Here is a 14,726-nt window from a genome sequence, read left to right on the forward strand (position 1 = left end):
ACTGCACCCCAGTTCTGATCTGCTTCTGCTTTTAAACTCTTAATGATTGTTTTTTTTTTACTTTAGGAGCTGTGTTGCTTATTTAGCCATACATATTTAATGTTGTAGAGAAATATTTAAAATCTGGAAATACGTTTTCAGGAGCTCAAAGTGTATTGCTTCATATCCAACTACTGTCTTTGAAGGAACATTTGATCCAAAGCGTATAATAGTACAACACAGTGAATATATTGTCAGTACAAGTGACCCCAGTGAGAATAAAGATCTCTTGGGGGGGGGTCACCTGGTAGAGCATGTGGCATTAAGGCTGAGTCCTTACCTGGATTCCAGCCCCTCACCCCCGTCTTTCGTGTCCCTCTTCAGCTGTCACTGTCTAATAAATGCCTGTTGTGTTTTATCCTTGGTACTGTGTTGATTTTGCGTCTCTCAAAGAAATAGAATGCGTAGTTTGTCTATTTACAAAAGTGCAATTTCCCCTTCTGTAGTTGCCCATCATGCATTTTTCTATTCTTTGTCTTATTCTGGGTGAATTCAGCACATCACTTCACACACAAATGATATCAACATGACTTCGCTCTATGTTTTTCTAACATGTATTTTTCTCTGCTTTTAGTGTTTCCCCAAGTGGCTGCAGCGCAGCTCACTGAACACAAACAATATTAACATGTAATTTTCTCTCTCTCTGTTTGTCTCTTCGCAGCTTGAGCGCCGCTGCTGTCTGTGATGCCCTCCCATGACGCCCAGGTCGGTAGCTGACACTGCCAGTGAGCGGGAGACGCCACTGCACAACCGGTCCTGGGCCGGCGCCGTCAGGCGCTTCACGCCCTCCCTCTCGCACGCTGGAGACTCCACCTCCACCCACCTACCAGTATCCACAACCATCAGCTCCGACCCACCCCAGTAAGGTCCCCGCAAAAACCGACACGCTGACGTCCTCAGCCAGCACCAGCAGCAGCAGCCAAAAACCACAGTATCTTCAACGCAATCAGCAACACCAGCACCACCATTATTACCACCAGCAGCAGCAGCCATCATGTCCAGTCGTAGAAAGTCCTCCACCCCCTGCATGGTCCGGGTCATCAGCGACCTGCCTGAAGAGCAAGATGACCCTGAGGAGGTAATGGACGTGGAAATATTGGCGGACAACAATGTGACAGAAAAAGAACAATCAGAATCATCTGAATCTGCAGAAAAGAGTCAAATCCCCCAGCAGGAGAATCCAGACCAGCAGACATTTGCAAAACCAGTGGAAAACCAGAATCCTGAGCCATTAGAACAAGAGGAGCAGTCAGGTAAAAAGGACCGACCCCCTGTCATCGAAGATGTAGAAGCCAGAGATGAGAAGGACAGGGAAGAGGTTGAATCTGACACGACGTCTCAGAAAAAGCCGCTCAGAGGCTACGAGTGCAAATACTGCCCGTTTACAACGCAGAGCCTGAATGACTTTAAAGAGCATGTGGACTCCAGCCATCCTAACGTCATTCTCAATCCGTTGTACCTCTGTGCTGTCTGCAACTTCAAAACCAAGAAGTTTGACTCGCTCACAGAGCACAATGAGAGCCAGCATCCGGGCGAGACAAACTTCAAGTTCAAGAGGATAAAAATGAACAATCAGACTATCTTAGAGCAGACAATCGAAGGCAAGGACAATTCAGTTGAATGCGAAGTGACAAATGAACAGGGTGAAAGCAACAGCAGTTCTGCGTTTCCACCTTGCATATCTACCACATTGAAAACCCCGGACAATATCCAGTCGCTCTATCAAGGGAGCGAACTGAAAAGCCAGCTGGACGGCCTGATCCAGAAGGATCAAATCACAGCAGTGAACATCAATGGAACAGTCATCATCCCTGAACCCACCATCCTCCAAGGGCTCTCCCATGTCACCCCGATGCTCCAGCGCCCGCCCAACTTTAACTCTGTACCAAAAATAGCTGTTCCCTTGAACACCACCAAATATAACCCTTCTTTAGATGACAACTTGACGTTGATCACCTCCTTTAGCAAGTTTCCTTACCCGACACATGCTGAGCTGTCGTGGCTGACAGCTGCTTCCAAGCACCCGGAGGAACAGATCAAAGTCTGGTTCACCACCCAGCGGCTGAAGCAAGGCATCACCTGGTCCCCAGAGGAGGTGGAAGAAGCCAGGAAGAAGATGTTCAATGGCTCCATCCCTCCTGCCCATCACACATTCACCGTCCTCCCTACCAACCGCATCTCTCAGCCATCTGCCAAATCCTCCCAGCAGCCCGTCGTCCACACTACAGTCGGGCATTCAAGTCATGTCCGGGTAACTGTGTCCAATGGGTCAAGTGTAGTCACCACCACAAACTGTCCCGCTGGAGTTGCCATTGGTTCCAGCCTTACCCTTAAACGATCCCTGCCAACACACCTGACGACAGTGTTCGGCCCGGAGTCTAAGCGGCCCGTCATGGCAGTCGCCCCCCATTCCGGCGACCCTAAAGACAAGGGCCTCATGGCTCCTCCTCCACCACCTCCCCCTCTGAAAGACCGCCTCCCAATGGCTCCGCCTCCTGTTCCCATGGAGATGAAGAGACCTGTAGCAGTTCCTCTGGTCACCACAGAGATAAAGAGGACATCCGCTACTGTGCCTTTAATGCCACCGCCATCATCGCCATCGTCCCCATCTTTGTTGTCCAAAGGGAAGATTCTCTCAATGTTAGGAAACCCCAAAACAAAGCCAGTGGTGTCGCTGCCCTCCTTAGTCTTTCCAGAGTCTTTAACAAGGCCACTGATAGTTCCCCCGCCTATCTTTGCCCCTTCATTTAAAAGCCCGTTACTTTTTCCTCTTAATTCACCAATCACTTCCAAAGAAAAGCACCCGAATACCCACTCTTTGCCACCTGCTGATTTGAAACTGCCAAACTCCCCTCCACTTATTACCCCGCAGATAAGGAGGCCACCCATTATCCAGTCCATTCGCGCTCCGACTAAAGCCTTGTCCCAGATTCCAGGGTTCCCTTTGGATAGCAAGAAACTAAAAGAGCAGCAAGGACTGGAGCTGAGAGCCAGCTACCCCAGAGGAGACAAGGTACTCACTCCTCTGGCAGAGGCCAACGGGACATCTCGCACAGATGGCAAATGGCTCCACGATCAAACCTCCCTTGCTCACAACAATGGAGTCATACATATGGATGGTGGTGAGCCACCAGCAGCACCAAAACCGGACTTTCAGCAAAAGTCCTCGGTGCTGACCCAATTCCCCTTGCTGGAGAGAATGAAAGGAAAGACGGCAGAACAGCTAAAGATCTTGGAGGAGAACTTCTTGAGGAACAGCTTTCCTTCACACAGCGATGTGGACAATCTGGCAGGCACCACCCACCTGTCTCACCAGGAAATCGACAGCTGGTTTGTGGAGCGCCGTGCCCTACGCGACAACCTGGAACAAGCCCTTCTCAACTCCATGGGCACTAAGAGGATTGGCGCCGGTGGCATCACTGCCATCACCAAGAAGCGGCTACATCAGCAGCAACAGCAACACCAAACTCTTCAGCTGAATGGGATTCACAAGCCAAGCACCGGAGCGGGCCATCTTAAAAGCCCTCTCACACCCTCTTCCACTCTGCCCATCATTGCTCCTAGCACCACTGCCCCCTCCATCCCCAACCCGAATTCCTGCTCAGTGCCTCCAGACAGCCGATCCCTGGCACTCCTCAAGGACGATTTTGCTCAAACACGGTGGCCTTCCCCTGAGGAGTTCAGCCAACTGGAGGGTCGGACAGGACTGGCTCGCGCCGACCTCGCCCGCTGGTTCAGTGACAGCCGGCTGCAGAGCGGCAGCATGGAGCTGACAGAACTTTTTCACAACAATGGAGTTAATGGAGGGCAGGGGCCGTCTGTGTGCTTTCCCGAAAACGCTCCCCCCAGCATCATCCAGCGCTGTCAGGAAGGAGTCCTAACAAACAACAACAACAGCAGTAAGGTGTTGGAGGTTGAGTTGGGCTGGCTAATGGAGCAGCGCACTAATAGCCTCAGCAGCCAACAGCATGATGACTTCCAAAACCAGTTTGCTGGCAGGTAAAGTATTCAGAGGATATTCGAATTTTCTTTTCTACATATATTTGTTTTTGCTGTTCAGAGGGCATTAGTGAGTGGAACACAGTCCATCTATCTTTCCTCTTTCATGTCTAGTACAGAGATGAGATGATGGAAATTAATATGATACAGTGGATTTTTTTACCAACGATCTGGGCGTCTCATGAAAAGAGTCAAGTCAAATCAATTTTATATATATATATATATCACCAAATCACAAATCACAAAATTGCTTTAAAGGGTTTTACAATTGAATCTGTACAGCATAGAGCGTCCTCTCTCCTGGTTTCTACCCACTGACACCTTCTGTGGTGACCTGTGCATCCAAAATAGATTTCGGCTTCCCCTCAAGGGGCTTGTGCTGTTGTTTTCTGGTTGCCACATTAACATTGTTTTCAGAACATTAACCTACAAATCTACAGGACTTTATTTAGCCTGCCTTCCCTTCCAGGAGCTTGGGACAACTTTGGCCAAATAATAGAGCCATTAGGTTGGAAACCAATATCTCCACAATAATTTGGGCAAGAGTTTTATTCTTCCCATGAGTCAGCTCTGGGTTCAGGCTCAGCCTTTGAAAAGCACCACAGTATGAACCTGCACTGACGGCACATTGAAATCCTTTTGGCTCTTGTTGGTTTTATAAACACAACAAAGAGATGCGATGTACAATATACGGGCAACAGGAGAATTAATGAGACAGCGATGCAAAAGTACAGCTCAGAGTTATTTTGAAAACATCTTTAAACTGCTAAAGAAGACTGTCAGCAGGGTTCAGACTGGGAGGGTTCACCTCTCATGAGAGCCAACTGTTAAAAATGATCTTTTATTTAGTCAAATCTGATTATTGTCCCAGTTTTCATGACAGTGTCACAGTTGAGGCTCGTCATCTATCTTTGATTGTTACAGTTGATGTAGTGTCTCAGTGTGGACAACGTCCTCCTTCAGAACTCAGTTATTTTGATTATTGGTTTCTCCTCATTATAATCTTAAAAAATGTCCCACTTATGACCCACTTGTTTTAAATGTGATTGTGAGTAATCACATCAGTTGCTTAAATATAAAAAACAAAAACGATTGACAGTTCTCTTTCATTCAGAAAAACAAATACCTTTAAAAAGAGAAATGATGTGTGAATGTGCTGATTTATAGTCCTGTTCCTTTATCTGCTATAATTACATCAATGCCAGATGAGTTACACCTTAACTTCTTGTGTTGTCTCATGTTTGGTCAGAGAGACGATTCATAACTGACTAAATTCATTAAATATGTGATCATTTTCCATATCTGCTGACACAGTGTGTCTTTATCTCAAATTGTTTTTATACAACAAATTGTATAAATAAAGAATAAAGAACTCTCTTTAATATTTATGTGAAAAAGGAAAAAGGAACATCTTATTATGACATCTTACATCATCGACATCTTAATCTTTAAGGAAAAAGCGTCAGTTCCAGCACTCGAGCTAAACTGTGACATAAATTAAGATTAAATACTATAAGAACACTAAAGTAAAAAACATCATCGACAAGCAAACATTAAAGCTGTCCTTTCTCATGAACACAGTACAGACGGACATTAAAATGTACACAAAGAGAAACATAACAAGTTATATTTACATTCCATGTCGAATGCTTTACCTTCTTTATGAAGTGATTCTTTACACGGGGGTTTTCATTCATCACCAGTAATGAGTCGATAGTTGAATATTGATCGGGAAGTATCGGTGTACCTGATCTGAAGACCAGAACTGCACAGTTTACCTTTTTTTAACTGTTCGTTCACCTGTGACCAACTTAACAGACTGAGGCAGCAGAACGCGGCGGAGTTAAAGAACGGCGGACAGAACGGGGGAGTCGTGGGAGGAGCGCGGGAGGTGTTCGGGAGCTGGCTGCAGGACGGACACTCGAGGAGAGGACGGGAGCTGCTCCTGGACAGAGAGAGGAAGATGGCGGAGGACACGTCTGGGAGGCTGACTGGATAAACGGTGAGAGGACGGTCACGTTTGGTGGATGTGTTCTGTCGTGGTGCGCGGTCTGCTGATCCACGGCCGTCCTTGGGTTACTCTCCTCTACTGAGGCTCTGGGGTCCGTGTCGCTGGCTTATTGTCGATCGGTAAGAAAATGTGTGATGAGGGCCCCGAGTTCACTGAGCACAGACAATTCTCTGAAAAGGTACATTCATGTCAAAAATAAAAATGTTTTGTACGTGTTAAAAGACCTGCAACTGAATTACATCCACTATCAATACAAGTGTTAATTATTTCTCAAATGATTAATCACTTATTCTATAAAATGTCAAAAATGACGAATGACCTCCTTTCAAGCAATTAAGTGAAGCATGAATTCAGTTTTTCGGGGGGGGCGTCTCTGGTTTGAGGAACATATCTGTGGTGAAAGAAGCTCGATTCAGTGAGTGTTAAAGGTGACTGGTGGAGTTTCTTGTTTACGTTCATTGTGTTTGTCCTTGAGGTCGAACAAACACGCTGAACGTTTCCTTCCTCGTGAAACGTTTGCAAGGCTGAATTTTTTTGGACAGTTTCAAACCTGCGTTGTTTACAACCGTTGATGTTTTCTAAGAAGAAGTTGAAGCCAAGTCACATGAATGTGTTGTGTGACCCACTGCACATGCTCATTACTTTAAAGATTTTACAAATATGAAATCTTGATGGTTTAAACAGTCAGAATACAAAAAGTAATATTATCCCTTGTTTGCAGTTGGAGGTGTCCTGTCAAAGGTTTGTCGTAGGAACTAAAAAATGAACCTTTAATAGAAAATTCTGACAAGAATCAAAAATTTTAACTCACATTTCTAGAAAGAGATTTCATATTGATTGCCAGTGTATTTCTAATCTTTTAAAAGCCCATTCCCGCTTGTTCCACTCGTTCTGTCCAAAATGTGTCTTTAAGTTCTTTAAGTATAAAATCTAGCTCTCTAAACTCTGCAGATTATTCTGTATAAGTGAATCTGTGGCTGCAGGTTTTCACATGTCGAACAAGTGAAGTGATTTAACTCAGCGAGGCCCCGATGGTCCCCAGTGCCTCCCCTCCACTCCCCAGTCTGTTAGTGTGGAAGCCAACACCTCGATCCCAGGCAACAAACAAAACTCCAGCCAGTCGCCGTCTGTGTGTGTAGCTGTGTGAGTTTTGGCTGCAACTGCTCAGCAACAAACACTAACTTCAGGAAAATTTAGGGGGAAAAAAAACATTATTGGAGGCCTAAAATAGCAGCAGACCCCCCGGTGTGGTAAAGTTTGATAGATAAAAGGCTCCGCCTGGGGCAAAGAGTGACGACAGAGTCTGCTGCTTCTTCCTTCTGCCGTGTGTTCTGACAGAAGATTGAAAGTTTTAATGTTCCTACGCGGCGTTTGCTTATCAAAATAGAATCTGTTCAAATGATTTCCTCAAGACAAACAGCCGTAAACAAGGTGGAGACTCAACTTCTGACATCGTCTCATTTGAAAGATTGTCGCTACTTTTGGATGCGTTCAAAATCGACGCTTGACAGCTAAAATCAATAATCAATATGCAGCATTTTGAACAACCAACAGTAACTGTAGATTTTGTAAATAAAAGTTCTCCTGTCAGTGATGTCTGATCACGTTCTCTGTTAGAATCTGACTTCAGAACACTTTCTGTTCAGTTCAATTCAAACATTTTGCTTTTGAGACAATCTGGTTTGCAAACACAAAAAAATAAAATCAGCTCATTCACACACATAAAAACAGGAAATATGTCGTTACTTTAATTTAATTTTAATTTCATATGAAGACAAGTACAAAAGGTAAAGATAGTGTTAAAGATAAAAGTAAAATAAACACGAGTTAAAGGTGGGAGGTGATCAGCGGTGTCAAAAGATGCAGTATTATTATATAAAGTTAAAATACAGGAGCATCAGTCAGTACTCAGAGGAAGTAGCTGACGGGACAGTATGTTGCACACTGATATTATGTTATTACACCAGTTTATATGTTTACATCGATGAATTACTATGTAGTTCAGAAGAATTATGTAGATTTATGATTTTCTAAAAGACAAAAATCTGTCTTTCTTTGTGTTGCAGTATTACAGGACGCCTTCCAGCCATTTAGTGTTGCACTTCCGTAATGTTGGCAAAACAAAAAGGGGGTAATAAGTCGAAATCAAAGCAGGCTGAGATATCCGAACCTTCAACCTGCATTGCGACAACAGCCTGCCGTTGACGTCACGAGTTGTCGTAATGCAGCGTAATCTACCAGGAATGTGTCCACAGATCCAAAAACACTGGATCCTACAATTCCCATGATGCAACGTGATGTTTGTCTCTTGACCCAACTCGAGGTACCTCTGATGACACCACTGTGACATCATCAGGGTTGACCCCCTACCAGAGCCACAGGAGAACTCACACAACAGGCTGCCGACTGTAATATGATGTGATCTGAAATCAATAGAAATATTCTGAGTGTTTAGCTGCTGGTTTCCTTCCGTCTGCTGCAGCTGCTCTCAGAAGCTCCTCCACTCCTCCACCTCTCTGCTCCAGCCCACACATCCCCCCGACGAACGCTCAGCACAACATCACTGCGCTGTATTTGCATACAAGTCCGCAATTTGAGAATTTAACTTTTAATGTCAAACATGTTGAATCAAACTGTCGCTTTCAGCCAGTTAACGACAGTAACGGCGCGGAGGTGAAAAACCGCAGTCACAGTAGATTTAACAGGCAGAGGACGAGCGCGGCGGCTTGTTTTGGTGGATGTGATTCAGTCTGTGAGCAGGATGATAAATTAACATGAGCTGCTATCTAAACTCTGGCAGTTTGTGACTGTGGCCACACACTCGTCTGCTCTGCCAGACGCTCAGTTCAGGTGCCAGTTACCATCGCAGGCTGAGTTCTGCTCTCCGGATCCGTTTGGCTCTCAGATTACTGACTGTGGCAGGTGAATGCTGGAATCCACCGAACGCTGTTGATGGAAAAACTGCTCCAGTTCGGAGTCACGCTCCAACTCTCTGAAATATCAATATGTGCTGGTGACTGAAACTGGGAAGTGTGGGTGAAAGAAAGGAAGACTTGTCTAATGAGAATGGAGCTTTTAACAGATGCTATGAGATGCACACTGAGCCTGAACGCTGCCATCTTTTAGGCACATATTAAACTTATAGTATATATTTGACCTCTCTCACAGCCTGATTTCAGACTGAATTGCCATTTTGTTTTCACTTCATAATAGGTTTTTGTTTAAGGGGGGGGGGGGTTATTTTAGTTGACACTGAAGCTGTGGGACATTAAACTTTTGTCACTGATCGAAGAAATATTAATTTAGGAGTTGTTATCTCTCTAATTGGACTTACAACAATCTGTACAGCCGCGCTGATCTAATCCACACTTGACGAGGACACGCTGACATTTTTCAGGATGAGTCTTGATCCCGCCTACTAAGCTGTGATTGGCTCCGTTGTTTTGCTACGAGCACGACAGCAGACATGTTTGAATCACCGGCAGGAAGTCCGAGTCGTGAAACTCCTGCAGACAGCGTGTGAAATCAAAGTTAATCCACGAACAAACAAAAACCAATAATGAAAATTTAATAACCACAACATTTATTATCTTGCGTTTAACTTCCCAACAAAATGATCATGAATATATTTTAAAGAGAGACTCTGTAACTTTTGAAACCAGAAATAATTAGTATTAAATATTAATCGTAACTTTGTGTTTTTGGGGAGAAGGCCAAGGTAAATGGTAGATAAAAGAGATGAATATTAAGAATAAACGGAACTGAAATTAATTACCAAGAGGTGGCTGCAAAAAACAAATTACAAAGTAGAAAGACGTGACAGGGCACGTCTGGTGGAGCAAATTTAATGAAAAAAAGATGAAAGATGAAATGAAATGATGTTGAATCTGAGCGTCTAAAACTTTTCTTACTATACTTTTGACCCCGACTAATTTTAGAGTTCTACCAGGTCGGTTGTTTTAATGTCACTGGAGTAATATTTCACATGTTGGGCTTCACACCGAGCTGAGATATAAAACTGAGGCGGAGGAACAAATGTTAGTAATGCTGCCTTTCTCTCTTTTTGTCAACATTTAGGATGTTTGAATAAACTTTATTTGAATTGTCACTGGACGCTGGGGTCAGAGGTCACAGCAGCAAGCTGATGCTAATAAAGAGTGCTACAGAGTGATGCCGTTGCCCACATTATATTAAAGGAGTCATAACGATTGATGGAGCAAAAACAAATTCCTGCAGCGCAAATTGATGTGGTACGATGTTTCCAGCTCGTCTCTGTGTGTGAGTGTGTTAATGGTTGTGTGTGTGTGTGTGTGTGTGTGTGTGTGCCATCCATTGTCCTGTCTCACTAATCACAGCAGCTCGGGGCTTCATTTAATCAGCAGAGCGCGCAGCAGCGTCCCATAATGACTTATCAACAGTCGTAGCTTATAGATGAAGGCTTAATTGCCAAAATGCTGCAGTGCTTCTCCCACATCATCATTATAATGTAAAACTCAGGCAGCAGACGCTGAACGTTACCTGTTTCCAGGTCGCCACGATCTTAAAATAAAAAATATAATAATCGTTTTTTAATTTTGTACCATTGGTTTAATAAAAAAGAGCTTTTTATGTCCTTTTTTTTCCAGTGAAAAGAATTTGATTTGCAGTCAGAAACACATTCTCATCCAACGCTGGAGTCCTAATGTTACATCAAACCTGTGTTTCTGTCTACCCAACTGTGATGTCAGTGTAGTGCATTCAATGGCAGGAAGATCAATACATAAAACTAGAAAGCGCAGAGAGAACTCATTCCTGCAAGCCTCTACATTTAAATTTAATACATTTTAATAAAAAAAAAGAATATTTTTATCTGCCGGTCTGTTTCAAATCACACACAATCATGTCACACATGTTTCTACGTTCAGATCAGTGCAGTAGTTCATGAGAGAATCGTCAAGATGTTTAAAAAAGCCCGATCACGCAAACGTTACGACAGCCTTTAAAAAGCTGCTGCATCAAAAACTGAACTTGTTCTTTTGGCTCGTGGACGAACGTCTTTAATACAAAACAAACCATCATCCATCAGAGACGACTGTGTCCTGACGTTACCACAGAAAGCCGCTTGTTATTAGCTGATTCCAAGAGCCGGCGTCACTGTTGGAAAACTTTCTGTCGACAATGATGCGACTAATGTGACATTTAGTTTTAGTTTTAGTTGTAGCTGGTAGGCACTCAGCTAGCTAACAGTAGAGCTACCAGTAGAGCTAACAACGGAGCTACCAGTAGAGCTAACAGTAGAGCTACCAGTAGAGCTAACAATAGAGCTACCAGTAGAGCTAACAACGGAGCTAACAACGGAGCTACCAGTAGAGCTAACAGTAGAGCTAACAATAGAGCTAACAGTAGAGCTACCAGTAGAGCTAACAGTAGAGCTAACAACGGAGCTAACAGTAGAGCTACCAGTAGAGCTACCAGTAGAGCTAACAACGGAGCTAACAACGGAGCTAACAGTAGAGCTAACAATAGAGCTAACAACGGAGCTACCAGTAGAGCTAACAGTAGAGCTACCAGTAGAGCTAACAACAGAGCTAACAACGGAGCTACCAGTAGAGCTAACAGTAGAGCTACCAGTAGAGCTAACAGTAGAGCTAACAACGGAGCTAACAGTAGAGCTACCAGTAGAGCTAACAACGGAGCTAACAATAGAGCTAACAGTAGAGCTAACAATAGAGCTAACAGTAGAGCTACCAGTAGAGCTAACAACGGAGCTAACAACGTAGCTACCAGTAGAGCTAACAACGGAGCTACCAGTAGAGCTAACAGTAGAGCTAACAGCAGAGCTAACAACAGAGCTACCAGTAGAGCTAACAATAGAGCTAACATTAGAGCTAACAGTAGAGCTAACAGTAGAGCTAACAGTAGCAAGACGATTAGATGTTTATGAATTACTTGCGTCGTGTCGTCTCTGTGTGTCCTTAGATGTGTCCTCTGGTTTTTGTGTTTTTTGTGTCTTGCAGCCTTGAACAAGTGGATTTCTTTGGGATTATAAAGTTAAAGTTGAACTTGAGTCATGAACTTTGGAACTAAAGTCTGTTGAGTCTGTAAATTTATCCATAAAATTCAGCGTAGTCATTGTGTAGGTTACCTCAGGTTCTTGAAAAGTTTGGAAAGCTGGGCCTCCGCCGTCCTGCATGTTCTGCTGTTTGTGTTTGTGAGTAATGAAACGCGGCCTCTGTCGGCCATGTTGGGCCGTCAGCTGTTGTGTCTGCCTGTGCAGCTGATTGAACAGCTGTTCGCGGCTCGTCCAGCTGAACAGAAACGGTTTGTTTTTTGTCTTTAAGTTGGAGCTGATGATTTCATCACTGCTGAGTTTCCAAATATTAACAGTTCAGAGGAAACGTTTCAGGGAGCGTTCTTTAATGTCTGGAGAAAGGCTTTTATTTTGAAACTGACTCGATGAACGCAGGCAGAGGTGATTGGTCAGATATGGTGACGTCAGGATTTATGAATGTAAAGACTTCGACAGGCGGGAAAGTGAAGATTAGAACTTTTACCAAACCTTCATTCAAACATTTCATTGAGCTCAGAGTCTGAAGCCTTTATTTGACTCATTAAGGTCAAGTTACATCCTCAACTTTTATCCAGACAGCGACGGAGACTTGCTTCATTTTAAACCTGCAGTAACTGATGTTTTCGGCCACTTACAAGTAGTGAACATTGACATGTCGTCACTTTTTAAGGTGATGTGTTGAACTTAGCTCTGGTTCTGGTCTCCTCCACCTCCTGAGGGAAACATCTGTCCCTTTAGCTGCTAAATGCTGCACCGTGTTCAGCAGCTCGTCTCGAGTTCAGTGGCTTCTTACAGCTTTTACATTGTCATTTGATATCTGATTATAGCCACTTTAAGTCCCCAGTAGGTCCCCTAAACATTCCTTGGAGCTTTCTGCTGATTGAAACATTGAGTTTGCATCAAATTAAAACTGTAACAAGGAGGCTTCTTACTAAAATAAAGAAATATTCTAAATTATGAATACAAGTCTGGTTCTCTCTGCAGTTGAGGTGACTAAAGACACTATTTGAGAATTTACAGTGTGTGTGTGTGTGTGTGTGTGTGTGTGTGTGTGTGTGTGTGTTACCGTCCATTGTGTCCTGTGTCTGTAATCACAGCGACTGCCTCGTTTAATCACTCCCACACAAAACACAACTTTAACACAGTTTCCCTCTTACATGGATTAGGAGGGAGAGCGCCGGCCGGTCAGGTCTGCCGCCGATGAGAAAGCCGTTATTTCACAATGTGTCCCAGTTCCCAGCAGCACCAGGCGACCAGGAACACCGGCTCCTGGCACAACAATTGCTTTTTAATCCCCCTCTCTTTTGTTTTGTTTTTTTTGCTTCCTCCTTTTTTTTTTTGTTTTTTTGCTGATCTGAGTTCTTGTGAAACTGACATTTCTCTCGTGAAACATTTGAGAGTTTTTGATGCAGTTTTCCCTCTCTCTTCTCTTCTTCTGTCCATTTCAGGTGCGAATAGCATTTTGCCGCCGCCGCCGCTGCTGCTGGAAACATACAAGAGGAAAGAAAACGACGGAGGATGGAGCAACAAAAGAAGAGTTTTCTAATCATCAGATATTGTTTGTTTTGTTTTTTTCTTTTAATTTTTTACTGATTTTTATCTCTTGATTGTCGCATCCCAGATCACGCACAACATCCTCCTCCGTCATATCGGAGGTAATCTCGTCAGTGTCTCGACCTGAAGTGACCCCTCCACAGATGATTTAAATCAGACGGGGGCAGATTTTATTTTGAAATGAAAATCAGAAGAGTGCAAGGAGAGAACCAGGGTCACGATCTGCAGAGGTGATTGAAGCCGCCCTCCCTTACAGTGAATCTCAAATTGCTGCCTTCTTTTCATTTCTCACACTAATGTGAGTTTTACAGTCGTATCAGAACACAACACGGGAGCACAAACACCCTCAAACGCTCGGCAGCGTGCAGGAGCTTCGTTTGTCTTCAGTAGGACTCAAACTTTCCTTTAAGAAACAGATCTGTCCTTCCTCTACCAGTCGGGGCCCAAGAGGAGATGTTCAGGAGCCGATCCCATTCTTCATAAACAATCAAATCAATCAATAATCAAGCTTTGATTTCGGCCACTAAAACATGGCATAAAAATACACACAAAGATGAACGATCCTTTCATTTCTTTGGTAAATCACCAGCAGTGATGGACAGGTGTACTCCAGGACACTGTGACATCACTGCTGGGTGTCATTTCTGACCACACCCCTCAGTGATGTCAAACAGGATTCAGCCACTCGGTGCCAGGTTACACTTTTCAATATTAAATTATTAATATAATGTTGAAATATGACCCCTTCCCTTTAAGAGGAGGTTTGGCTGCTTAACATCACAAACCTTCCCTTTAAAGGATCCAACGTTCCCTTTAAGTGGAAGTTTGACTGATGATCAGTCCCCTCAGAAGGAGGCTTGGTTTGGTTTTGTTAACATCCTGAACCTCAATGATCTGCGTTTCCAAACATCCTGAACTTTCCCTTTAAGAAGAAACCAGTTTCATAATCGGCAGTTTACTGTAAAGCCCCCCAAAAAAGCCCTGAACTTTTCCTTTAAGTCACTCTGAAGGAAGCAGCGTCCGTCTCGTGAGAGGGGGATTAGCAGGTTGTGAACTCAAACGGACGGATGGACG

At 43.9% G+C, this 14,726-nt stretch overlaps 1 protein-coding gene across 1 annotated transcript; it reads left to right on the forward strand.

Annotated features, from left to right (window-relative positions):
* Nucleotides 1-1,033: 1,033 nt before the first annotated feature.
* Nucleotides 1,034-6,037, forward strand: LOC139299368 (zinc fingers and homeoboxes protein 2-like). Its single transcript, XM_070922267.1, has 2 exons — nucleotides 1,034-4,038; nucleotides 5,857-6,037. Exons 1-2 carry the CDS (start codon nucleotides 1,034-1,036, stop codon nucleotides 6,035-6,037), a joined length of 3,186 nt encoding a protein of 1,061 aa, XP_070778368.1.
* The last annotated feature ends 8,689 nt before the right edge of the window (nucleotides 6,038-14,726 follow it).

This window comes from Enoplosus armatus, chromosome 16 (assembly GCF_043641665.1).
Source record: "Enoplosus armatus isolate fEnoArm2 chromosome 16, fEnoArm2.hap1, whole genome shotgun sequence".
NCBI lineage: Eukaryota > Metazoa > Chordata > Actinopteri > Centrarchiformes > Enoplosidae > Enoplosus > Enoplosus armatus.

Excerpts from the sequence above, each read along its gene's own strand:
- LOC139299368 (XM_070922267.1), top strand. The coding sequence starts at position 1,034 with ATGTCCAGTCGTAGAAAGTCCTCCACCCCCTGCATGGTCCGGGTCATC. Across the intron at positions 4,039-5,856 it reads CAAAACCAGTTTGCTGGCAG|ACTGAGGCAGCAGAACGCGG; the intron begins GTAAAGTATTCA and ends CCAACTTAACAG.